Source organism: Dendrobates tinctorius, unplaced genomic scaffold (genome assembly GCF_039654945.1).
Source record: "Dendrobates tinctorius isolate UK_male_01 unplaced genomic scaffold, ASM3965494v1 ptg000005l, whole genome shotgun sequence".
NCBI classification, from domain to species: Eukaryota; Metazoa; Chordata; class Amphibia; order Anura; family Dendrobatidae; genus Dendrobates; species Dendrobates tinctorius.
Genome location: NW_027361673.1, coordinates 35616419 through 35644106, shown reverse-complemented (window position 1 = coordinate 35644106; position 27688 = coordinate 35616419). Strand labels below are relative to the sequence as shown.

The following is a 27688-nucleotide window of genomic DNA, read 5'->3' as shown; positions in this document are numbered from 1 at the left end:
GAGGATAGAGTAGTGTCGCTTGGCCTTGCGGTTAATAAGTCATTGGTGACCTTAGTTAGGGCAGTTTCAGTGGAGTGATGCGGCCGGAAGCCAGATTATAAGCGGTCGAAGAGGGAGCAAGAAGGGAGGTGGGAGGACAATTCAAGATAGATGTGTTGTTCCAGTAGTTTTAAGGCATAGGGGAGAAATGATATCGGGCGATAGCTAGATACAGAGGAAGGGTCAAGAGAGGGCTCTTTGAGGATAGGTGTGATTGAGGCATGTTTAAAGCTTGAGGGGAAAACAGCAGTTATTAGTGATAGGTTGAAGAGATGGGTTAGGGTTTGGATGAAGACTGTGGTGAGGTTAAGGATGAAGTGGGATGGGATCGGGTCAAGTGCACAGGTGGTGAGATGTGATCTTGAGAGTAGAGTGGAGTGTCGATCTTCTGTAATGGTGGAGAAGTTGGTTTTGGAGTATCAATACAATGCAATACCAAGCGCCAGCCACTACCAGAATATGGAGCAGCTCGGCCAGTGAGTACTTCCAGCCGTCGCTGACGACATCATTAACAGCTGATCGGGGGGGGTGTCAGATCTCAGGCGATCAGACATTGATCATCTTTCCTAAGGATAGGACATCAATGTAAAACTAGTGGATAACCTCTTTAACTATCCTACTGTCCAGACCTGGCTCACAGTGATTACTTTCTATTTCAGAAAATGAAACATTTCTGCGCTTTCAACAATTTCCTGATGACAATGCAGTAAAAAAAATCAGTAACAAAGTTTTTGCAGCAGCAAGAAGCCTCCTTCTATCCTGAGGGCATTCCATCACTGGAGGCGAAATGTAATAAGTGGATTGAAGTCAAGGGGAATTACATTGAAAAGTATTAAGATAAATTTTCTCAGAAAATGTTGATTTCATATTCAGGTAGATATGCTTATGATCCACTCCTCCTCTACCTGCCTCATAAACTCATCAATCACAGTTTGACTCTTGAAAAAAACAACTAAAATCCATGTTCCTGAACACAAGATGGTCTGCCAGGACGTGAAATGTCAGGTTACACCTCATATTATGCTCTATTATAATGATGGCCTATCTGACTCCCAACACCCCCATTGACCAACTGTTTAGTGGTTATTGTTGATTATAGGAGATGAGCTCCTATTAAAAAGAATAGCAGATGGTCTGCAGTAGCCGGCAAAGGCCACTAAACAGAATGCCACAGAGCTGTGGCATTCTGATTTATACACCTTTGCCGTCTAAGGTAATGATAGCTGGTCGTTGGGTGTTCAGTGTGCTGGTCTATGGCAAACTTATAACAATGACCTATCTTAGAGAAGCACTCCCATTATTTTTTTGATTCCCTAAATCTGTGTAAATGTTAATGTAGTGTAAGTGTGTCAGCTGACGTCAGCTTACCCTGGTCTTTGAGTGTGAGCCGGAAGTGGATATTACAATGTAAGTCTATGGAGTGCCCAAACTTAGACTTATATTGTAAAAGTGAATTCTGGCTCACATGTAGAGTGCCGTCGTCACGTGACCGAGAAGAGTGGCGCTGAAAACCGGGAAAGATGACAATCAATGAATATATTAACACACTGACACTACACTACCCTAACATGTACACAGTACGTAATAGTACACAGTAAGTAATAAAAAATGGAGGTGCTTCATAAAGGGAACCAGTCATGAGGTTATTGCCACCTAATCTGAGAGCAGCATAATGTAGAGACAGAGACCCTGATTCCAGGGATGTATCATTTGCAGGGATGCTTAGTGTAATTTTGACAAATCACTTTTATTAGCAGATTATCATTAGAGGACAAGTAAACCTGCTACCAGGTTGTCAAGCTTATTCATGAGCTCTGTATAACCCCTCCCCTACCACTGATTGGCGGCTTGCAACATGCACTGTGCATGGACAGAAAGCTGCCAATCAGTGGTGTGGGTGGGGTTATACAGAGCTCAGCATTCAGAGAACTGCTAGATCTGCAGCAGAGAAAGCAGTTTTTTTATCAAAATGATAGCAAGCAGCCCAGTAAGTGACACATCACTGGAATCATGGTCACTTCCCCTACATTATGAAAAAAACAAGGGATGGATTCCCTTTAAAGTATAAGTAATCAATATAAAATTAATTTACAATCCATTTATAATTCTTGTATGGTAGCTGTAGCTTTTGTTGATTGATTGAAGAGTCTTTCTTAAAGGGGTTGACCAAGTTTGAGAGTAAAGTGTGCAGTCATTCTATACACTATTCCCCAGTATTACTGAAATGAGCAGTCACAGGACTGCGTGTATACAGTTTGCATACATACGGTCACGTGCAGACTAGTCTCATCCAGCTTCTTTCAATGGAAGTCGAAAGCATCTAGTTGGCATGTGACCGCATGCATGGAAATGGAATAGAGGTGGTCATGTGACTGCTCGCTCATACCAGCAGTACCACAGATTCATGACAGCATGTGCACCACACAAGTCTGCTGTCATACAGAGTGCCCTCAAACCTGGACATCCCCTTTAAGCTGGACCACTGACAATTAGCTGATAGCTGGACTGACTTCAATGCATCCAAACATTTTGCCAATTTTCTGTGGAAGAATGATGATTTTCAAAGAAGGTTTACTTTCTGTGCACTTAGGCTGGTTTCACATTCGCGCTTTTTAAGCGCACGCACGGCCGGGGGTAGCTCCGCCCCCGATCCGGCTCTCTGCCCGGCGTGCCCGCCCCTTCCTTGTAGAGCCGCCTCCTAGCGCACAGCGGCGCCTGCGATCGGCGCACCCTATCTTTAGCATAGGGTGCGCAGATCGTGCGCAGGCCGTGCGCTAGTTGCGCTTTGACCTGCGCTGCGCACTTTTGACGGTGCGCCGTGTGCGCCAAAATCCGAAAAGTTTGATTTTGGCGCGCACAGCGCACCGTCAAAAGTGCGCAGCGCAGGTCAAAGCGCAACTAGCGCACGGCCTGCGCACGATCTGTGCACCCTATGCTAAAGATAGGGTGCGCCGATCGCAGGCGCCGCTGTGCGCTAGGAGGCGGCGCTACAAGGAAGGGGCGGGCACGCCGGGCAGAGAGCCGGCTCGGGGGCGGAGCTACCCCCGGCCGTGCGTGCGCTTAAAAAGCGCGAATGTGAAACCAGCCTAAAGTTTATTTTTGCACTCTATTTAGTTTAATTCACCAAAAACATTAAAAGCACATGGAAAAATATTCAGGATTGAGAGTCCTCAGTAGTTGATACCTTTTAATGGCTAACTGAAAAAATGGTAATACATTGCAAGCTTTCGAGACTACTCAGGTCTCTTCATCAGGCTAGACTAATACAAAATCTGAAGTCACATATTTATGCACAATACAGCCTAGAAAAAATGCAATAGATAAGACAAGTGACGTGAAGCAGAACTATCAATATGGGAGAGGGAGAAACATAAATATAAACATTGGACCAGTTCATAGATAAGGAGTCTGGATGTTTTATGGTCCTCTGATTGGGGTCTAGTTCTGTGTTGCCCCGCAAGGTTTTAAAAGGAAATTCCTTAATTGATGTAAAAAGACATAAATCCATGCGACACATTCATTCCAGCACTGAGAGTGTCAAAGTTCGTCATAAATTTGTACTCTTTATGACAAATTTGACACTCTCAGTGCTGGAATGAATGTGTCGCATGGATTTATGTCTTTTTACATCAATTAAGGAATTTCCTTTTAAAACCTTGCGGGGCAAAACAGAACTAGACCCCAATCAGAGGACCATAAAACATCCAGACTCCTTATCTATGAACTGGTCCAATGTTTATATTTATGTTTCTCCCTCTCCCATATTGATAGTTCTGCTTCACGTCACTTGTCTTATCTATTGCATTTTTTCTAGGCTGTATTGTGCATAAATATGTGACTTCAGATTTTGTATTAGTCTAGCCTGATGAAGAGACCTGAGTAGTCTCGAAAGCTTGCAATGTATTACCATCTTTTCAGTTAGCCATTAAAAGGTATCAACTACTGAGGACTCTCAATCCTGAATATTTTTCTATCTACTGGCTAACACGGTACAAAGATATACATCTTTCCTGTATCTAAAAGCACATGATCATTTTGGGAAGCGCGGCTATATTTACCTCATTACTGCTGTATGTTTCATTCAGAAATCCTGAATATCTCTTCCTCAGATACTTCCCCAGCTCATAATGTTGCTCTATACCAAACTGTTAATTGAGAGAGACAAATATTGATGAAGAAGTCGGCTGGATTCATCGTTCTACCATTGTTATTTAGATGATGTTTGAAGAGCGTGGGAAAAACAAAAGGTATGGGAAATGTCAACTTCACATTTTAATAGTATCTACTTTTTCGGACTGCAGTTGTTTCTAGATCCCATTCTCATGGTCTCATTATGGATGAATGACATGAATACAATGTTATATAAATAAATAACTCTTTGTGCTTATTTATTATTATACAAGCCTATAACCTGCAGTAACCACCGATCGACCAAACCGCTGCACGACCAGCTCTACCCTCGCCTACTGTATTATCACCCATCCCTTGAAGATTGTGAGCCCTCGCGGGCAGGGTCCTCTCTCCTCCTGTACCAGTTATGACTTGTATTGTTTAAGATTATTGTACTTGTTTTTATGTATACCCCACCTCACATGTAAAGCGCCATGGAATAAATGGCGCTATAACAATAAATAAATAATAATAATAATAATAATAATAATAATACAATAGATTTGATTTATAAGAAGTGTTTATAAGGAAGATTGGCAAGTATGACAAGCTTGGATCACCTCCAGTATTAAGCTGTAAGACCACCTCAAGACCATCTATGATCCAAGTTGCTCGCATTTGTGCTGATTCTCCTTCTTAGAGCTTCTTGTAATATAGAATTTATAATTATTTTATACTAGCGAGCTCTGAGATTTATTTATTTTTTCATGTTTTTAATTGTTGTCATGAGCACAGGTAGGTAGCACAATTCTCTGCAGCTGCATATTAAAACCTATTGTGACCGGATATAGCACCAGGGGCACCGTTGTATTTTAACACCACAATTAAAAATTTAGTACAGTTTAATAATCAATTTAGAAATATTTTAGAAAATATGAGTTTGCATCCATCAAGGGGTACTACAGTGTGGCTTTGCCTTGCAAGAGAACATTGCGGGTAGCAAATTGAGGCCTGATATAGGCTACAATTTAGTATAGATGAACTGCAAAGACCATTAAAGAAAGATAAACATGTTAAAAGCCTCTGTGCATGCTGATACATGGAGTGATTTACATGAAAAGTCACCTTTTTGAAGATGATGGTAAATGTTTTTTGTGCTTTTTTTACCTTGCAAAATAAATGTAAATGATGAGCTATACAATACTTCTGACCCTGGTTCTACAACAGCAGTGCTTGGTACCCTATCTTTATTAATTCTATAATGCAAGGGTGGGCGATTCATTTTCCTGAGTGACCACATGAGACCATGACTGTTGTAGAGGCCGTACCAATAGACTGAAATTAGTTTTGTGCAATATTAATATATTATTTAAAATTATTTTATATCAATAGTAATTGCTTCATGTAGCGCGGGCATCTCTGCCCGCTGCTCCAATTTCCCGGCAGAGATGTTGACTTACTCACGCGTTTCCCTTACCTCACTTCCTACTTCGGCTGCTGATGCCTGGGGTGCACGCACTGTCCGCCCATCTCCAGGCATTGTGTTTATGGTGAGCGCGTGGTCCCGTCTTCTTAAAGGGACAGTGCGCCGTCCTAAAGTGTCCCAGCCAATGGCTGGAAGACAATCATTATTTAAGGCACGTCAATCTTAAGGGAGGTGCCTGTGCAACGTTGTAAGTTTATTCCTAAACACTCTTGTTAGTTCTCAGGTCCCCAGTGCTCTGTCTATCAGCCATGCCCACCTGCCTGTCCACGTCAGCTGGTCCAGCCTGCACTTGCCAGTGCTCATCTGTACATCAGCCGCTCCCATCTGCATCCATGGTTCCTGTGTTCTTACAGCACCTGCCTGCATCTACTGTATGTTCCTGGGAGCTGTCCCAGCTACCCATTCATAGGGGGTCAGCTGACATCTACCCAAGGTCAATCAAAAGCATTTAGATAAATGTAAACAAAATTTGTCATATAATGTGATCATTTCTCAATGTATAGGAAAATCTACAGTCAAATCAATATATCTTAAATTTATAGCTACAATGCACAAATACGGCTAACCTACCAGACTGCACGGATCAAGGGAGAGGAGGAAGGAGAGAAATTTGAACAGATACTAAACAAATGCTCTTGATTTGATGACTAAAGGGGGTTTTACACATAGCGATATCGCTAGCGATATCGCTATAACGTCACCGATTTTGTGACGTTATAGCGATATCGCTAGCGATATCGCTATGTGTGATACTTACCTCCGACCGGCTCCCCCGCTGTCCATCGCTGATCGCACGCGAATGTCCGGCTCCATTTCTCGTCATCAGCTTCCTGCTGGGGCTTCCTGCTGTGACGACGAGCGACGCGTGGAGGCGGGCGGGAGTACGTCTGGATCGCTGAGTGTGAAAGGTAAGTATCGTGTGCTGCATCGCTGCTGCATCGCTGTGAGATCTTTCTGTGTGAAAGCTCACTAGCGATCATTTAGCGATGCACCAGCGATCCTGACCGGGTCATATCGCTGGTCGGATCGCTGGTGCATCGCTAAATGTAAAGGGGCCTTAACAGCAGACCACTTACATATACCAATTACAACAAGGAGAGAGGACACAGTTATCTTGCACTGGCTCTACGGAGGAATTGAATACTCTTAAAAACAAGATCAAGACTGTTATTGATCAGCATCATTGGGACACTGAAAATAGAAAAAGGATCACATTTTTAACATAGTAACATAGTAATTAAGGTTGAAGGGAGACTTTAAGTCCATCTAGTTCAACCCATCCTATCCTAACTTGCCCTAACATGTTGATCCAGAGGAAGGCAAAAAAACCCCATGTGACAAACAGTAAGCTTCACATTGGGGAACAAAATTCCTTCCCGACTCCACATACGGCAATCAGACTTGCTCCCTGGATCAACGCAACACTAAGGAAACTAGTGTATATACCCTGTAATATTATACTTTTCAAGAAAGGCATCCAGTCCCTTCTTAAATTTTAGTAGGGAATCACTCATTACAACATCATATGGCAGAGAGTTCCATAGTCTCACTGCTCTTACAGTAAAGAATCCGCGTCTGTTAGTATGCTTAAACCTTCTTTCCTCCAGACATAGTGGATGCCCCCTTGTCCCAGTCACAGGTCTAAGAGTAAAAAGATCATTAGATAGGTCTTGGTATTGTCCCCTCATATATTTATACATTGTAATAAGATCACCCCTAAGCCTTCGATTCTCCAAACTAAATAACCCCAAGTGTAATAACCTGTCTTGGTATTGCAGACCCCCCAGTTCCCTAATAACCTTGGTCGCTCTTCTCTGCACCCGCTCCAGTTCAGCTATGTCTTTCTTATACACCAGAGACCAGAACTGTACACAGTATTCTAAGTGTGGTCGCACTAGTGACTTATATAGAGGAAAAATTATGTTCTCCTCATGAGCATCTATGCCTCTTTTAATGCATCCCATTATTTTATTTGCCTTTGCAGCAGCTGCCTGACACTGGCCACTAAATGTGAGTTTGTCGTCCACCCATACACCCAGGTCTTTTTCAGTGACAGTTTTGCCCAGTGTTTTACAATTAAGCACATAATTATACATCTTGTTCGTTCTACCCAAGTGCATGACCTTACATTTATCCCCATTAAAGCTCATTTGCCATTTATCAGCCCAAGCTTCTAGTTTACATAAATCCTCCTGTAATGTAAAATTGTCCTCCTCTGAATTGATTACCCTGCAGAGTTTAGTGTCATCTGCAAATATTGAAATTCTACTCTATGCCCCTTACAAGGTCATTAATAAATATGTTAAAAAGAAGCGGGCCCAAAACTGACCCCTGTGGTACCCCACTGCTAACCGTGACCCAGTCCGAGTGTGCTCCATTAATAACCACCCTTTGTTTCCTATCCCTGAGCCAGCTCTTAACCCACCTACACATATTTTCCCCTATCCCCATTGTTCTCATTTTATGTATCAACCTTTTGTGTGGTACCGTATCAAAAGCTTTTGAAAAGTCCATATACACCACGTCCACTGCATTCCCTTGGTCCAGTCCGGAACTTACCTCTTCATAAAAGCTTATCAGATTAGTCTGACAGGAACGGTCCCTTGTAAACCCATGTTGATATTGGGTCATAAGTTTATTCTTCTCCAGATACTCCAGTATAGTATCTCTTAGAAAACCCTCCAGGATTTTACCCACAGTTGAGGTTAAACTCACTGGCCTATAATTTCCAAGTTCAGTTTTTGTCCCCTTTTTGAATATTGGCACCACATTTGCTATACGCCAGTCCTGTGGTACAGACCCTGTTATTATGGAATCTTTAAAGATTAAAAATAATGGTCTATCTATGACTGTGCTTAATTCCTGCAGTACTCGGGGGTGTATCCTATCCGGGCCCGGGGATTTGTCAATTTTAGTGATTTTTAGACGCCGCCGTACTTCCTGCTGGGTTAAGCAGGTGACATTTAATGGAGAATTTTTATCCCTGATCATGTTATCCGTCATGGGATTTTCTTGTGTAAACACTGTTGAAAAAAAGTCATTTAGCATATTGATTTTTTCCTCATCCTCCTCCACTCAGAGGAGGAGAGATACAAGATGTATAAATGACAGGACAGATATATACCCAGAAGAAACTATCCCAGATTCAACAGATCATCATCTGAAACACCTACTTCGGATACCGAAACAGACAGCAGAGGTTCACTTACAAACTCTTCTCGTTTTCAGGCCAATGCAAATGTCAGCCCACTTGAAGAGGACCCGTCAAGGTGGACAATATAAGAGAAAACACAGACTCAATTCGTGTGACAGGTACACCATCATTGGTCATAAATATCTCTTGTCGCTCCCTAGGAATTGCTAAGCTATCTGTATTACAACTGGATTTTGTGATGGTGTAAATGAGAGAGGTTCATTGGATGCAGTGAAGAGGGGATAACAGGATTTACTGAACATGCAATTAACAAGTAATACTCCACGCAGGGAGGCAAGGCTTAAAAGACAGCGGAGGGAATTGCACACAAACACAATGTTTGAGAATAAGATATACAAAAGCAAGGTAACTTATCGCCTGCAGTTCTTGCAGGGGAAAGGCTGGAAAATCTCCTGACGGCGTCGCAAATCGTGGACGAAGTCTCTGGCTTTGATACGGAGAAACGAGAAGCACTGTCTCCCGACGGTGCGGATGTATCCGGTCCTGCTTGGCTTGGGTGTGCTGGAATATGGAAACAGTCCTTTATGTGGGTTCCTCAGTAATGGCACCGAACACGAGCCATGGGCATGCTCACATACCGTGGCAGTGGACGTCCCTTTGGGTAGTCTCTAGGCAGTTTATCTGTTAGCACAGACAGGACAGGGCTGTCCAAAAGAACAGGGTCAGACGATAACTTAATGGCGTCAAAGTCAATCTTATAGTCAGCACGCTGAGGGATGGGTGGCGTGGAGTTGTCAGCCGGAGCAGCGGAGAGGGAGTCAACCTTCTCCAGTTGATTTCCCACCAAGTCTGACCCGTTCCCACGCTAAGTCCTCCTTATATACCCCACACCCCCTGCTGTCCAACGGGAAGGTCTTTCCCTCCCAGAAGAACCCTCCCCTGGTAACAGTGGAGACAGTCCCAATAGTTCCAGCCTTAGAGGGCACCGGAAACAGCCGATTTTGTCTCAGCTCATCTTTTTACAATGACACCGATGGTGTCACTGGCGCTGCTATCAGGGGGTCATGTGAACGAGCACAGGGATTGCAGATGTAAGGAAGTGAAATATGATGTTTTCTTGTTTCCTTCCTCAGAGTTGACCCTCCTATGTTACTATGTATATATTGCTGTATTATAATGTTTCTGATTAACATCTGCAGCACTGCTACATAGAAATATATATTATCAGTCTTTAATGGTATTGCCACATATATTACCATTGTGTATTGTATAATATTATGTGTCTGTTGTCTATGTATAGTTAGGGTAAGCTAGTGCATCCTTCTTGGGACATTAGAGGAGGGCACGCTTAGTACATAGTTCCCCCATAGACCGGGTAGATGTAATTATGTTGCGGGCCACTAGATGGGGGCATACTAGTGGGGCCTGATAGGATGTTCATAGAGGGTTAATTTTAGGAGGGGCTGCTGGGAGTTAAGGCTAGTGCAGAAGAGCAATTTAGTTAGACGGGGCCAGGGCACCCAAGTGTCCACATGGGCTATAGGCCCGGACAGCTCGGCAGCCACGTAACGTTAAGTCGTTATTGCCCACGTTACCCACGGCCACTGCGTGTCTTAGCAGTGGGCCAGAACAGGAAAGGAAAGATGTGGTGTCTTATTGCCTGGGCCAATGCTTTTAGGGCAGAAGTTGGCTGGACTAAGGAGATGAAGGGAGTTGGAGCTTCGACGAGATTGGTACAGACGGGCCCGGATGCTTTACCAGGGGCCACCAAATATAGTGACTGATGAATTCATGTCTGGGGCAAAACAGGCTGAATGAAATGTCATTATAATGAGGTCAGGCCAGGAAGGAATTGGGAAGCAGTCTAAGATGATCTGGTCCGGGCGTGTACTGCACAGAAGGGACAGCAAGCAAGGGAAAGATGAAGAAGCAAGCAAATGTTATAATGTACCAACTGTAGATCTAACGTGCAAAATCCTAAGTAAAGAAAGTGTTAAAGTTGACTCGGACTGTGTCTCCATTGATAGGGGTCGCCTAGAAGAGGGACCATTATGGCCTTGGAAGTGCCCGGGTGAAGCTGAATCTGGGGATGCAGGAGGAGAAGAGTATTGTTTAATGTAGGGGAAGGACTGGACACAGCTTCTACAGAAACACAGGTCACGACTACAGTCCTGTGCCTCCCTTACACAGGAACAAGGCATGCTGTGCCCAAGGACCTGAAACTAAGCAGTGAGCAGTGCACAGGACCTGGCACTGAGCAGTCACGTGGCCAGGGGACGGAGCCACCGCGCGTGAGTGCAGTGAAGGTAATTGAATGCACAAAGTGCAAGGCAAAGATAGTACACGTGGTCAAGGAAAGTCAAGGGTCAAGCCAGACGAGAGCATAGTACCTAGGGATAAGACAAAGAGTAAACGGAGACAAGCCAAGGGGTCAGATAACCAGGAGAGACAGGGCAGTACAGAGCAGGAGAGGCGAGAGTCCGAGGACGAGCCGGATCATACACAGCAAGGCACACAAGCACAGAGGCACAACAATTACAGAAGTAACCTGGGTCAGCAACCACTAGCCGAGTATATGGAAGTATCACCGACACCAGACCCAAGAACTGCCAGCATTAAATAGCCGCCTCAGAACCAAAAAGAGGCAAACTAAAGTTAAACCTGACCTGACCAGGATGGAAGCAGAACCATCCTGCCCAGGGTCATGACAGATTTATCTTTTTGTCCTATGTATAGATATAAAATTTTCACATTGGATATGGAATTATTAAAGTTATATCATACATAAGACTTAAAGCCCATTTTTCAGAAACACTATTAACTGTCCCTTCTGTCACTACTTGTGAACCCCTTATTACTACGAGTTTAGGATTACAATCCAAAAGTACCTACTGCCTACCACAGTGAAGACATGCCCTAGAGACTTTTATAGGCCTTTTATAGGCTTCGATAAAACTTTTCAGGATCTCCATTCCAATATGAATAAGGGTAAACTTCAATATAAGTGTAATCTCTCTCCTTTAAATTGCCAGACCCTTAGATCTCTGAAGGATGTTAAAAATGTCATTATTAAACCAACCGATAAAGACGGTACAGAGACAACTCAATGACAATTTATTGTACACCAAACTTGCATATAAGGTAAGGTAGTCTCCACTTTCTTGGAGAAATATACAGTTATTGGAGTTATTGATACTAAAACTCATGAATTCCTAACGAATAAACGTCCCATTACTCCATAATTTTATATTTTCCACAAGATCCATAAAGCCCTAGAACTTCCCCCAGGTTGACCCCATTGTTGCATCCACAGACTCTCTGTTTTCGCCCCTGTCCGTTTTTGTAGTAACAATACTCACTCCCATTATTATGAATACCGCTTCTTTTCTCCTGGATACAGGAACATTTCTCAAAAATATTTTTGATCTGCAACCTATTCCCTCTGATGCCTTTCTAGTAACAGTGGATGTTAACTTATATGCATCCATTACTCATACTAAAGGAATTAGTGTGGTACAGGATCAGCTAATACAGTCACAGATCAACCCAAGGATCCCTGAATTCTGTTTGGAATTGCTCAGTTATTCTCACTAAAAACTATTCCCTTTTCCAGGATTCTTTCTTTCTTCAAATTTAAGGTATGGCCGTGCCCCTTCCCCCATATGCCAAGTGCTATATGTCATCATTTGAAGAACAGGTGGTATATTCCAATGCACTTTTTCAGGAACATTCCATTATATGGAAACACTTTACTGCTAACATTTTTTGCATTTGGGAACTCATTGTATACCCACAATTAATATTTCAGTGTCATAAACTTGTCTTGGCCCGAACTTTGATTTACCATGACTTTTAACAAACATCAGAACAGTTATTTAGACACCATGTTTCTTAAGGATACACAGGGACAGTTATCGATTGACACTTACACCAAACCAACAGATCGTAATTTTTTTTTTTACATTTTTCTAGTCTACATCCGTCAGCTATGATTAAATGTATTCCAAAATCACAATTCACAGGAGCCAAGCGCATTGTAAAAAACCCAGATCTATGTGAACAACGACTAGGGGAAGTGCACTCTAAATTTATAGAACGGGGTTACCCTTCACAAATGTTACAGCAAGCAATCGCATCTGGTCCATCACTATGCCCTCCAATCACAAACAGAATTCCATTTGTTCATACCTACCATCCATTTGCTTACATTATACATAGATCTACTGGAAAACATTGGAACTTTTTACAATTAGCATATCCACAGATAACAAAACTCCAATCACCTTTTCTCCTATGTTTCAAACATGCCCTTAACTTAAGAGACAGCCTGGTACTTGTGGATTTTGGCACTATATGCATACCCAGCAAACACTGTTACATACAGACTCCAAAAATTGTCACTTTTCCATGCTTACTGTGCCACAAGTGTAACAATGTACTAAAGGGGAACTATATCCACCACCCCTATACTGGCAAAAGATATCCCATTAGCGACTTCACCACCTGTGGCACATCCTATGTAATGTGTCTGACCGATTAAATGTCAGTGTGGCCTCCTATATATAAGAGATACCACTCAGCCCATTAAAGACAGGATATCAAAATATAAGTTAACTATAAGATGCAAAAAATACCCTCCTATTGTGTACCTCATAATTTTGTCACAGTAAGCCACAATGTCTTACAACTAAAATTTAAAGTTATTGAGCACGTCCTTGAGAGAAGTGGTGACCTTATACGCGAGGGGTCCCCAGTCCCCAACCTGTAGCTCGGGAGACACATGTGGCTCGCAGTCCCATGAATTGTGGCTGTCTGCCAGCTTGGTGCATTAGCCCCAGGTCTAGTAAACAGGTATGAGGAGCACATCTCAAAATGGTGAATTGTGTCGGTAGCCCTGCACAGAAGTGCAGATCTGGATGCATATACATGTATACTGGTCATAAAGGTTTTGAAGTATGGTACACTGGAGACAGGATGATACTACATGTCAGTGGAGTTGCCTGAAGCTGGATGTGACAGTGTGTTGAGAGTGCTGGATGGTAGAATACTGAATGGGGGTATTGTGGGGATCACTGGAACTAGGTATACTGCTTTGGGGTGATTTCTGTGGAAAAGCTTTGGTTATCATTATACCCGTAATGGGGGCTCTGGTTGCCACTACTGTGAGGAAGGAGGGAGCTGGATGTGGCTCTCTATGTAAAAAAGGTTGGGGACCACTGGTATACACCATCTTAAATGTAGGGGGGCCGTTTGGATCCATGAGCTTCAAGCTCTTGCTCCAAAAGTCCGAAATAAAGATTATGATTTACTTGCTTTCATATAGATATCCCCATAATCTCATATATCATGTTCCTTTTGCTTTCTCATTGGTCAATATACTTCTGTTCCGTATCCTATGCAACATAACTGTATGTATGTGCTTCATTAGATCTGCATATATGATGTCTGATCATGTTCTTTCCCTTTCCAGACCCAGACATAGTACCAAATTCCACTTATGGCTTCAAGATTATCTCTCTCTGAGTTACCATTGTGATACACTAGTATCCATACATCACCTGGTGGAGCGCACAGTTCCTCTCTGTGGAACACACAGTATTTCGAACGCACACTTCCGCCTTCCTAGAATGCATGTTGCTCACATGGAGACTCACGACGCTTCTTGTCCAATACAACTCTCTGCCTAGCAACCATTGACGTCACTTCCGCTAATCGCGGACAACACTATTTCTCTGTTTGCTGCTTCAATGCTCAAGTTTCCTCCTCTACCACGGTGTAAAACAGGCTTTTTTTTTTGCTTTCCACCTATTCAGTGGTGATATCACTAAACTCTATATTACTCACTTGTATGATGATGGTCATATTGGACCGAAACCTCTACAAGTATCCCTGTCACTTTTATTGACTGCTATTCAATTAAGATTATATACTGTAATATATATATATATATATATATATATATATATATATGTTATGTGGCGTAGTCACCACTGCATCCACTAGAGGGCGCTGTGTGGAGGTCCCAGGAGAAAGGATGAATGGCAGAATATTGAATGGCCGTTAGGTATCTCAAAGTGGGTGGCTTTGAGATGGAGACTTATGTATGTGTGATCAGCAAGGTCTTTGCTGAGATACTGATTTAATATGAGAGGGAGAAGTCTCCAGGTAACTAGAGAGTTGTAACGACTATAGTGGATACTACAGGGGTTTCTTGGCAAGAAGCACAATCACAGCAGAGTCCAGAGTTAAGTGAATCGAGTTTATATAAGAACACAGCAAAACCATGCGTGCACAGTGTGAACAAGGCAAACACAAAAGTCAATAAACTGCTGCTAGGGGTCAGCGGCCAGTTGCAGGGTATACGCCTTTCAAAGTATCGAATGCTTGGAGCATAGTTTAAAAACAAAGTCCAGAACGTTATAACCGGCCACTATGGAAACAGATGCCGTTATCAGTACGGTATAGTTCTCAAAAAGTCTATCCAGTGGGTACCCTAACCCTGGTCCGGTTAGGGCACGGCAGGGCCGCTGAGTCAGCCGGAATCGCAGAACCACAAGTAGCAAGCACACGGTAGATTCTTTAGGACGGAGCAAACAGTAAGTCTCACCGATCAGGTGGCAGCAGGTAACGGGACAGCAGAGCAGCGGAGACAGCCAGCGGCTGTGGAGCGGGCAGCAGCAGAGGTGTGCAGTATAGTCTCTTGAAGCAACCACGAATGGAACAACCTCAGCAAGCTACAGCAGCTGTGAAGCCAGAACAACCCAGTACTCAAAGGAACACAGGCAGAATACTCCAGCATTGATTAATGACTGGGGTGGAGTCTTAAAGGCAGCAGACAGGAACACATGAAGGCCAGACCACCATCTTGGAGAAGGGCAAAATTCCAGAACATAGCAAAAGTGTCCAGAGTCCTGACAAGAGTTGGGGGGCCTGGTTACCTACAAACCCACCCAGGGGATGTGTTTAAAGCACAGTTGTAAAGAGTGTGAAAATGCCTGAAGGACCTGTGATGAGGCCAGAGTCATGTGACCCAGTGGGCGTGGCTATGAACAATATAATGTGGCCAGGGTGAGTCATAAGGGGTGAATGCTGGGACCTGGTTGGTCCAGTGTGGAAGGTCCTGCAGAGATGGAGCTTCCTGCTTGACAGCATGTATGGACGCTGTGAGCAATGGTGATGTGTGCCTGAGAGTTCCCTGGAGGGGATAAACGTGTGCGGGATGCTGAAGCCGCATGAGGAGCCCTGACGTGGGTGAGATAATTGTGAGGCTAAGAAAGCCTGCGTACTGGATATTGATAATCAGAGTGGAGCACTATAATGGACGCTATGCAGATGTTATGAACTTTATGTTGATTGCTTTGGATTATGCTACGGATATGAACTGCATAGTGCTGCTGCGGCTCTATGATGGTGAATAAACCGCAAGGGCTATGTTTTGAGTTGATGGAAAACCCATGCCGGAAGTGATTTGTTCGCTGCCTAGCGAGAATCCCCTAACTAAATGACAGTGATACATCACAGTCAGGAGTCAAGTTCCTGCGTCTGCTCTGCAGGAATCCAGACCCTTACATTCTGTGGTCTCTTGCTATTTATCTACCGCAGAAGAGATTGCCTTGCAGCAAATCTCTCCAGAGGCTAAGTCCCTCTGTCCTCCTACTGAGCATGCTCATGAGACGGTTTCCCATTGGAGATCGGGAGTCATGTGCTCAGGTCCTGCTCCAGATCTCATTGGTTTATTTCAGAGATCTGGAAGCTTCCGGAAGGTCCCGGCTGCTATAAAAAGCGCTCATGGCCGTTCCGCCATGCGCTAGTATAGACTATACTGCTATGTGTGAATGGTGACGGATGTATGATTCTGGTGACTGACTTATTATGAAACCCCATCCCTCTGATATTACACATGTGGTTAGGGAATTAGTTCAGTAGTCTGCGCCAATCTGTGGCAAGCCTTAGGCCACTGTGCACACCGCACCTCTGCGCTAGCGTCCGACATAGCGCCTGCTTTGTAGCTGTGTCGTCCAGCGGCAGTGTCCTGCGCCGCGCTGCAGTTGCAGCTCTTCTTGGCGTTCGCAGTAGCGACACCGCACACACGGTAGGTCTAGGCGGACACAGCCCCTCTGTCTTAGTTCCTGCTCCTGTTTTTGTTGCAGCGCCTCTGTGTGTGAACAGAGCCCGCTCTGCGCACTTCAGGTGAAGTTGAACCTGTGCGCATTATATTGCCATATTGCTCGTCTGCCATTGCTCAGCAGCAGTTGTAACACCTACTGCACGGTGGACACCGAGCAGCGAACGCACTTTATTATTATTTTTATTTAGTGCGTTCCGCCATTCCTAACATTATATATATATCGTTCAGCTACACATTTGAGTTCCAAGTTTCTTCTATTATATATTGCCTGAATTGGACCCTACCTATCCCAGGAGTGCCGTGAATTTGTTATATTTATCTACCCAAGGTCAGTCCTGGTGTAGCACCTGGTTCACCTCCTTCGTCTCTCCTTGGATCATGGTATCATATGCTGCTGTGTCAGAGGTCGGATTACGTGAGGCTCCTAGTTACGCCCCTCCATGCATTCCTTGAATCCTGGCACAGTGGTTCCACCACCCAGCCTTTTACATATCACTTAAAATTGAGCAGAATTAAGTATATTGACATCCTCCCCTTATATACCTTATGAGCCTGTACATAGCCCCTATATACTGTAAGAGCCCACACACAGTCCCTATATACAGTATGAGCCCCCACATAGGCTCTCTATATACAATATGAGCTGCTACATAGCCTCCTACATACATTATGAGCCCCCACATAGCCTCCTACATACAGTATGAGCACCACATACCCTCTTATATGCAGTATAAGCCTCAAATAGCCTCTGTGTACAGTGTCAGCCCACACATAGCCTCCTATATACACTGAGCCCCCATATAGCCTCCTATGTAAAGTATGAGCCCCAGAGAGCAGCTTATATACAGTTTGAGTCCCCACATAGCATCCTACATAGTGTGAGCCCCCACATGCCCTCCTACATAGTGAGTCCCCACATTGCCCCCACTGCACCCTGAATAAAAAGTGCAAAAAACACATTAAAAAATGTGGAGTATTAGCTGATATTTTGGCCAAAATACGTGAGCCCGTAACCTGCGCCAAAGGTCTCCACGTTTACGGGTCCCTAATACTAAATCCTAGCACTGAAATAGCACAAAAAGAGGACTTAAAAATCCTCCAATAATAGAAGAAAAATGCATACATGAGCCCGTAACCTCATGTATTTTGGCCAAAATATCAGCTAATACTCCACATTTTTTTATGTGTTTTTTGCACTTTTTATTCAGGGTGCAGTTGGGCCCATTTGGTCTTGTAAACTGCGATGTCCGTTCACATGGTATGCATTTTGATAGCGCTGGGCAGCCCACCTGAGCTAATAGAAGGGTGTCACTACTAGGCTGGCCTGGATGCTGTGCATTGCCATAGTGTGAACAGTGCCGCAGACAAGTTTTTTGTTGTGCATTAACACAGTGGTCCCCAACCTTTTTTGCACCAGGGACCGGTTTCAAGCAAGACCATTCTTCCATGGCCCGGCAGGGTGGGGATGGAGGTGTGGCAGGGGCGGGGCTTTGGTCATAAGGGGGCGGGGCTATGGACGCGGTTGTAGTGTAGCAGTGCATACTTATAATTAAATAACATTTATAATGTGATTCAGCTCACCATAGGTTTTGATTGAGTGCTCCATCACCCCCTTCTTCCCATCATTGCCTTCACCCCATCACTCCCTTCTCCCCATCATTGCCTTCACCCCATCACTGCCGTCTCTCCATCATTGCCTTCACCCCATCACTGCCGTCTCTCCATCTTTGCCTTCACCCCAGCACTGCTGTCTCTCCATCATTGCCTTCACCCCAGCACTGCTGTCTCTCCATCATTGCCTTCACCCCAGCACTGCTGTCTCTCCATCATTGCCTTCACCCCATCACTGCTGTCTCTCCATCATTGCCTTCACCCCATCACTCCCTTCTCCCCATCATTGCCTTCACCCCATCACTCCCTTCTCCCCATCATTGCTTTCACCCCATCACTGCTGTCTCTCCATCATTGCCTTCACCTCATCACTGCTGTCTCTCCATCATTGCCTTCACCCCATCACTGCTGACTCTCCATCATTGCCTTCACCCCATCACTGCTGTCTCTCCATCATTGCCTTCACCCCATCACTGCTGTCTCTCCATCATTGCCTTCACCCCATCACTGCTGTCTCTCCATCATTGCCTTCACCCCATCACTCCCTTCTCTCCATCATTGCCTTCACCCCATCACTGCTGTCTCTCCATCATTGCCTTCACCCCCATCACTGCTGTCTCTCCATCATTGCCTTCACCCCCATCACTGCTGTCTCTCCATCATTGCCTTCACCCCATCACTGCTGTCTCGCCATCATTGCCTTCACCCCATCACTGCTGTCTCTCCATCATTGCCTTCACCCCATCACTCCCTTCTCCCCATCATTGCCTTCACCCCATCACTCCCTTCTCCCCATCATTGCCTTCACCCCATCACTGCTGTCTCTCCATCATTGCCTTCACCTCATCACTGCTGTCTCTCCATCATTGCCTTCACCCCATCACTGCTGACTCTCCATCATTGCCTTCACCCCATCACTGCTGTCTCTCCATCATTGCCTTCACCCCATCACTGCTGTCTCTCCATCATTGCCTTCACCCCATCACTGCTGTCTCTCCATCATTGCCTTCACCCCATCACTCCCTTCTCTCCATCATTGCCTTCACCCCATCACTGCTGTCTCTCCATCATTGCCTTCACCCCCATCACTGCTGTCTCTCCATCATTGCCTTCACCCCCATCACTGCTGTCTCTCCATCATTGCCTTCACCCCCATCACTGCTGTCTCTCCATCATTGCCTTCACCCCCATCACTGCTGTCTCTCCATCATTGCCTTCACCCCCATCACTGCTGTCTCTCCATCATTGCCTTCACCCCCATCACTGCTGTATCTCCATCATTGCCTTCACCCCCATCACTGCTGTCTCTCCATCATTGCCTTCACCCTATCACTGCTGTCTCTCCATCATTGCCTTCACCCCATCACTGCTGTCTCTCCATCATTGCCTTCACCCCATCACTGCCGTCTCTCCATCACTCCCATCATGGCCTTCTCCCATTACCCCCTCATGGCCTTCTCTCCCCATCACGGTCTTCTCCTCATGTCCCCATCTCCTTCAGGGCCAGGCTCCACCTACACAAACACAGACAGACAGACAGACAGACAGACACACAGACACCACCTCTCTTCTCTCACCTGTCCGCAGCATCGCCTGCGCTTCCTCGCTCTGACACAGCAGCGGCCGCGCTCCTCTCTGTGTCAGTCAGAGACAGGAAGCGCGGGCGGCGGGCAGGAAGCTGGACGGGTCCTTGCAGCTCCGCTCCTGCTATTCCCTCTTGCAGGCAGCGGAGCTGCTTGGATCGCTCCCTGGCCGCCGCTACACATGAGGGCAGTCTAAGAGTTGCCACGCGCCGCCCCAGCCCCCGCTACGTCACTGACCGCCCCTGGCTCATCTTGTGTCCGCGGACCGGCAAGGGCACTGCAGCGGCCCGGTGCTGGGCCGCGGACCGGCGGTTGGGGACCCCTGCATTAACATACCAGGCAACCGCCCCCTCCATGTATTGGTAGGCTGTGAGCGGTTGTTTCATCGGTATTCTTGCACCTGTGTTGCCATCTTAATTATATGGGTCCACTGCATCCTGATAGTGCATTTGTCTGGAGGCCTGGATGGGTAAACCTTGCTGCTTTTTTGCTGTTTTCTTCTATTATTGGAGGATTTTTTAAGTCCTCTTTTTGTGCTATTTCAGTGCTCTGCTACACTATCAATGTGTGTGGGGTGTGGGTGTTGGAGTCTGGTCGGATGCACTGTGGTTGTGGGGTACCACACCTCTGGGTGAGGTGCAGTACCTCTGTGGCGACTGGACCCTCAGGGGCGCCACACATTGTGAAGATTGCAGAAAGTGATGATGACGGGCAGTAGCTAAGATCTAAAGCCACATGCACACTTTAAGTATTTGGTGAGCTTTTTACCTCAGTATATGTAAGCCAAAACCAAAAGTAGAACTATCAAAACAAAAGTATAATAGAAGCACGTCACCACTTCTGCATTTTTTTCCCACTTCTGGTTTTGTCTTACAAATACTAAGGTAAAAAAACCTCACAAAAGATTCAATGTGTGAACCTCGCCTTACAGATGCTTTAAAACAGAGTTATGCCTGTTATTTTCTCCAAGTTAAGAACATTTCATATCCCCTTCTTCAATTACACCTATTTGTAGAATCATTACACAATGGAGCACCCTTTACTTTCCTTTTTCTTCAAGATTGACAATGAATTTTCTCAGATGCAATTTGTTGGAATCTAGTCCTGGATCTACAAAAGGGGTGTAGCTTATGTTCAGCAGAATCAAAAGTGGCATATTGATGGGGTTCAGGAATCTGCGGTTTAATAATAGTACTAAGATGTAAGGGAACCTGGCAAAACATGTATAGATCTCTTGCAGTGATGCCACGTGCAGTTTTCGCTACGTTACGTTATAGTCTTCAAAGTAAGACCACATTCACACCTTCAGTATTTTAGCAGTATTTTACATCAGTATCTGTAAACCAGGAGTGGAACAATCGGAGGAAAAGTAGAATAGAAACACGTCACCACTTCTGTATTAATCACCCACTCCTGGTTTTGGCTTACAAATACTGAGGTAAAATACTGACCAAATAATAAACATATGTACTGTATGTGGCCTAAGAGCTACACCCTAGTCACATTTTCTATCATATCACAGCTTTCATCTTACCAGTAGAGTTGAGCGAAACAGGTCGAAAAAATTCAAAAGTCGCCGACTTTTGGCAAAGTCGGGTTTCATGAAACGAAACCCGACCCTAGGATGAGGTCGGCCACGAGGTCGGCGACTTACGCGCCAAAGTCGCGTTTCAAAAGTTTGTTTTGCGCTCTTTTTCAGCCAATCAGGATCCACGGACACTGTGGGCAACGTGATGACATAGGCACGGGTCACCACCATCTTTCAGAAGGGCATGCAAGTGATTGGCTTGCTTTGGTGGGCGTCACAGGGGGTATAAAAGGGCGTGCACGCCGACCGCCATCTTACTTCTGCCGATCTTAGTATAGGGAGAGGTTGCTGCTGATTCTGTAGGGAGAGCATTAGGCAGGGAAGAAGACAAAAAAACTGCTTCTGCTGCTAGCGATTTGGCCTGCACAACACACCAGTCACTGTGTGTGCAGTGCAAGGGGAGGCTATATAGTGGTGTATCAGTGGTGTTGGTTGTTGGGCTGCCTTCTAAGGCTTCCTGACATTCCTGCATTGCTGTTTACCCACTGCTCCGCAAACTGCTTTTTTAAAAGCAATCCAATCTCCCTTATCCTCTAGTCACTTTTGTCACAGCTGTGCCATCGAGCCTGTCACATAGCGCTCAGATATTCATTGGGCCTCACACAATCCAAAAGTGTCCAGTGTCCAAAAGTGTGTGCAGAGATTCAAAATCTCCCTTATCCTCTAGTCACTTTGGTCACAGCTGTGCCATCGAGCCTGTCACATAGCGCTCAGATATCAGTGGGCCTCACACAATCCAAAAGTGTCCAGTGTCCAAAAGTGTGTGCAGAGATTCAAAATCTCCCTTATCCTCTAGTCACTTTGGTCACAGCTGTGCCATCGAGCCTGTCACATAGCGCTCAGATATCAGTGGGCCTCTCACAATCCAAAAGTGTCCATCCAGTGTCCAAAAGTGTGTGCAGATATTCAAAATCTCCCTTATCCTCTAGTCACTTTGGTCACAGCTGTGCCATCGAGCCTGTCACATAGCGCTCAGATATCAGTGGGCCTCACACAATCCAAAAGTGTCCAGTGTCCAAAAGTGTGTGCAGAGATTCAAAATCTCCCTTATCCTCTAGTCACTTTGGTCACAGCTGTGCCATCGAGCCTGTCACATAGCGCTCAGATATCAGTGGGCCTCACACAATCCAAAAGTGTCCATCCAGTGTCCAAAAGTGTGTGCAGAGATTCAAAATCTCCCTTATCCTCTAGTCACTTTGGTCACAGCTGTGCCATCGAGCCTGTCACATAGCGCTCAGATATCAGTGGGCCTCACACAATCCAAAAGTGTCCAGTGTCCAAAAGTGTGTGCAGAGATTCAAAATCTCCCTTATCCTCTAGTCACTTTGGTCACAGCTGTGCCATCGAGCCTGTCACATAGCGCTCAGATATCAGTGGGCCTCACACAATCCAAAAGTGTCCATCCAGTGTCCAAAAGTGTGTGCAGAGATTCAAAATCTCCCTTATCCTCTAGTTACTTTGGTCACAGCTGTGCCATCGAGCCTGTCACATAGCGCTCAGATATCAGTGGGCCTCACACAATCCAAAAGTGTCCAGTGTCCAAAAGTGTGTGCAGAGATTCAAAATCTCCCTTATCCTCTAGTCACTTTGGTCACAGCTGTGCCATCGAGCCTGTCACATAACGCTCAGATATCAGTGGGCCTCACACAATCCAAAAGTGTCCATCCAGTGTCCAAAAGTGTGTGCAGAGATTCAAAATCTCCCTTATCCTCTAGTGACTTTGGTCACAGCTGTGCCATCGAGCCTGTCACATAGCGCTCAGATATCAGTGGGCCTCACACAATCCAAAAGTGTCCAGTGTCCAAAAGTGTGTGCAGAGATTCAAAATCTCCCTTATCCTCTAGTCACTTTGGTCACAGCTGTGCCATCGAGCCTGTCACATAGTGCTCAGATATCAGTGGGCCTCACACAATCCAAAAGTGTCCATCCAGTGTCCAAAAGTGTGTGCAGAGATTCAAAATCTCCCTTATCCTCTAGTCACTTTGGTCACAGCTGTGCCATCGAGCCTGTCACATAGCGCTCAGATATCAGTGGGCCTCACACAATCCAAAAGTGTCCAGTGTCCACAAGTGTCTGCAGAAATTCAAAATCTCCCCTGTCCTATAGACACCTTGTACCTTGTTTTACATTACTATATAGTTTGTTGGATTTTGTCTACATTTCTACCAAAAATGAGGAAGGCTGGTGGAAGAGGCCGTGGAATTGGGCGGGGGTTGGCAGCTGGTAATGATGGTGTTGGTGGTGGATCTGATGGTAGTGGCAAGAGCAAAATAGGACCGAATGCAGGAGGTGCTGACCCTGCCTCATCGTCTGGCTACATAAGGCCTCGAACGCTTAGTTTTCTAGGAGTTGGCAAACCGCTTTTAAAGCCAGAGCATCAGGAAAAAGTTTTATCTTACATTGCTGACTCAGCCTCCAGCTCTATCGCCTCCTCTTCTTCAGTTGTAAAAAGTAAAAGCACTGAGTCGTCATTGGAGGCTCATGTTCATGAACCACACCTTTCCTTGTGTCCTTCACCCCAACCAAGATTGAAGGATGACGCAGGCCATACTACTGATTACTCCATGGAGCTGTTTTCACATACCATGCCTGGATTATCAAGTGAAATGGTGAATTACCCAGGCCAAGATGAATCTGACATGGAGTGCACTGATGCACAGCCGCTGATGGATGATTCTGCTGGTACATTCACTCAGAGCACTACATTGTCCTCGCAGTGTACAGAGCCAGATTCTGACCCTGATGAGACTCAGGTGCCCCTTCCCGCACACTATACCACCATACACGGTGACACAGAGGAAGGTGCACATGACATAGAAGAGGAGGTGATGGATGACCCAGTTGTTGACCCAGATTGGCATCCATTGGGGGAAGAGGGTGCTGCTTCCAATAGCTCAGATGAGGAGCATCCACAGCAGACATTGGCATCGCAACAGCTGTTATCTGGCAGGCCCGGAGCACTCCAAAGACAGGTTCCAAACATCAAAAGAGTTGCTGGACATCTTGTCCAGAGGGTCAAAAGATCACAGCGTGCTAGGCCGCAAAATGTCTGCCAAAGTAGGAAGAGTGCAGTGTGGCACTTTTTTGACCAAAATCCTCATGATCAGGCCAAGGTTATCTGTAAGAAGTGCGCAAAGACCTTTAGCCGAGGGAAAAATCTGAAAAATTTGAATACCAGTTGCATGCTTAGACCTTTAACCAGCATGCACTTGCAAGCGTGGACACAATACCAAACCTCAAGTGCCACATGTGCAACTGATCACAACGAAGGTAGTCAGCAACGCTACATTGTTTCCCCCACTGTAAGCCCACCGGTTAGCACAGCAGCAAATGTTGAGGTGTCGTTGCAAGACCACAGCAGTCAGGGAATCCCACTGTTATATCAACGAAAGACTGATTCTAGGCCATCAGAAAGAACACCAACTCCATCACCATCATCAACCCTCTCTCAGTCCGCCCTGTCCACCGCTACTTCCACCATATGCAGCTCTCAAGTCCAGCTCACCCTCCCAGACACTATGAGTAGGTCAAGAAAGTACTCAGTCTCTCATCCGCGTACACTGGGTTTGAATGCCCACATTGCCAAACTAATCTTGTTTGAGATGATGCCCTTTCGGTTGGTGGAAAGCACAGCTTTCCGCGAACTCATGGCCTATGCAGTACCACGCTATGACCTTCCCAGTCGCCACTTCTTCTCTCGCAAAGCCATCCCAGCCCTCCACCATCATGTGAAAGACCGCATTGTCCATGCACTCAAGCAGTCAGTGAGCGGAAAGGTGCACCTCACAACTGATGCATGGTCCAGTCGGCATGGCCAGGGCCGTTACGTGTCCATCACTGCGCACTGGGTTAATGTGGTGGATGCAGGGTCCACAGGGGACAGCGGTGGTGGGACAGTGCTGCCTAGCCCACGGTATAGGAAACAGTTGGCTGTAGGCGTTCGACCCTCCTCCTCCTCCTCCTCCTCCAGAAGCGAAAGCTCGTCCACAGAGCGCAGTCGTACGAGCACTCCATCTGCAGCTGCCACTGTTGCACACGATGTGTCCCCCTATCGAGCAGCTAGTGGAAAGCGTCAGCAGGCTGTGTTGCAGATAATGTGTTTGGGCGACAGACACACCGCCGAGGTGCTGGCCGAGTACTTGAAGCGACAAACTGAGTCATGGCTGGGCAGTGTACATCTTGAGGCAGGCAAGGTAGTTAGTGATAACGGCCGTAATTTTGTGGCAGCCATAGCCCTTTCAAAACTCAGCCACATACCTTGCTTGGCTCACACCTTGAACCTGGTGGTACAGTGCTTCCTCAAAAATTATCCGGAGTTAACAGCCCTGCTCCAGAAGGTGCGAAGACTGTGCGCGCACATCCGCCGGTCGCCTGTACACTCCGTTCGTATGCAGAAGCTGCAGCGATTGCTCCACCTTCCCAACCACCGCCTCATTATCGACATTGCAACAAGGTGGAACTCCACCCTGCACATGGTGGAGCGGCTGTGCGAGCAGAGGCAGGCCATAATGCATTTGTGGGAGGATACACGGCCAGGCACTTTGAGAGCAGACATGGAGTTGACAGGTGTGCAGTGGTCGAAGCTGAAAGACCTTTGTAAAGTCCTTCAGTGTTTTCGTCCCTCTAATCAACAACACTTTCTTAAAAATCCCAAATTTGGTACCTTCCCTTGCCTTCAGTGCACACACTGCAATAATATTCAGAAAGGAAACACCTTTCATCACCCCCACACAGGCAGAAAATATGACATTAGAGAGTATTATACCTGTGACAGCTCCTTTGTGATATATATCATAAAATGCCCATGTGGCTTACTATATGTGGGGGAAACCACACAGCATATAAGGGATCGGATATCTAAACATAAATCAACCATCAGATGCAAAAATATGCTCCTTCCGGTTCCTCATCATTTTATCATTGCTGGACACACTATTGCACAACTGAAGTTCCAAGTTATAGAACAAATTCATCTGTCACGCAGGGGCGGCAACCGGATTAATATATTAAAAAGAAGAGAGGCCTACTGGATTCATGAGCTCAATACCTTGGCGCCCAAGGGGTTAAATAAGGACTATGATATACAATCCTTTCTTCCGTCATAGCTATATTTGCAATCTATGAGCTAACATACGGTATTATTATTGGGATATGAGGCAGCGTGATCTATATGATGACTTTGTTTAATGGCATAACATACTATGTATTTCAAATTTGCATAACGCATACTAATCTGTTTCCATCTCTATTTCAGAACCAACAATTGTGAATTTTCTTGAAATCACCGTCACCAGAGCACTGAACTTTCTCTGCCTTATTCCCTGGCACTTCCTGTAACTACGTTCTAGCGGTTACTGTGGTAACCTAGTCACCACCTTGCACCTCCTCTCAATCCATCCCACTCATCAGTATTCATACATACACACTGGCGTTCCTTATCCACGCCCCCTCCCTGTCATATTCCAGTGCCTGGAGCGCACGATGATGTTAGTGGAGCGCACGCCGGCTCACTTCCGGTTGCGCACTTCCGGTTTGCGCTCCTTCACTCAGCCTCCACATTTTTCAGGGATATAAACCCTGACGCTCCCCAACAATGTAGCGCCATTGATTCGCGGCGGATACCGCGTCCATTTGCTATACTCAAGCAACGGTAAGCCCTCATGGATACTTTCCTTATTTACATCATATTTTGACATGGGACTTTTTTCAGTAGCTCATTATGGTCTCTCCTGCAGAGAGACGGCCTCCTGTGCCTCCTCACTTATCGGTATGTAATCTGGGTATGTCATACTCCCACCACCCAGTGCACTTTGAGTCCTATAATAATACCTTTTCCTTATAGGATTTCTAGATCTATGCCCAGTTATATTTGAGCTCACAGTACAGCCTCACGGTATGTGTCTCTCTTACTCAGTAGACCTTGGTTTCCACCATTATTCCCTCTAATTATATACACCTTACACATATGTGCATTAATGAATTTGATGTC

The 27688-nt window shown here is 45.6% G+C and overlaps 1 protein-coding gene across 3 annotated transcripts in view; it reads right to left on the bottom strand.

Moving 5' to 3' along the window:
• The window catches only part of ACP3 (acid phosphatase 3), a 196554-nt gene that overhangs the window by 128897 nt on the left and 39969 nt on the right, over positions 1 to 27688 (bottom strand). For 2 of the 3 annotated variants that reach the window (XM_073569462.1, XM_073569464.1), the window contains exon 3: positions 4098 to 4184. The exons of the other annotated variant lie outside the window; for it this stretch is intronic. In XM_073569462.1, the coding sequence (XP_073425563.1) occupies positions 4098 to 4184 (87 nt within the window). The remainder of the gene's footprint in view (positions 1 to 4097; positions 4185 to 27688) is intronic. 3 annotated transcript variants of the gene reach the window in all.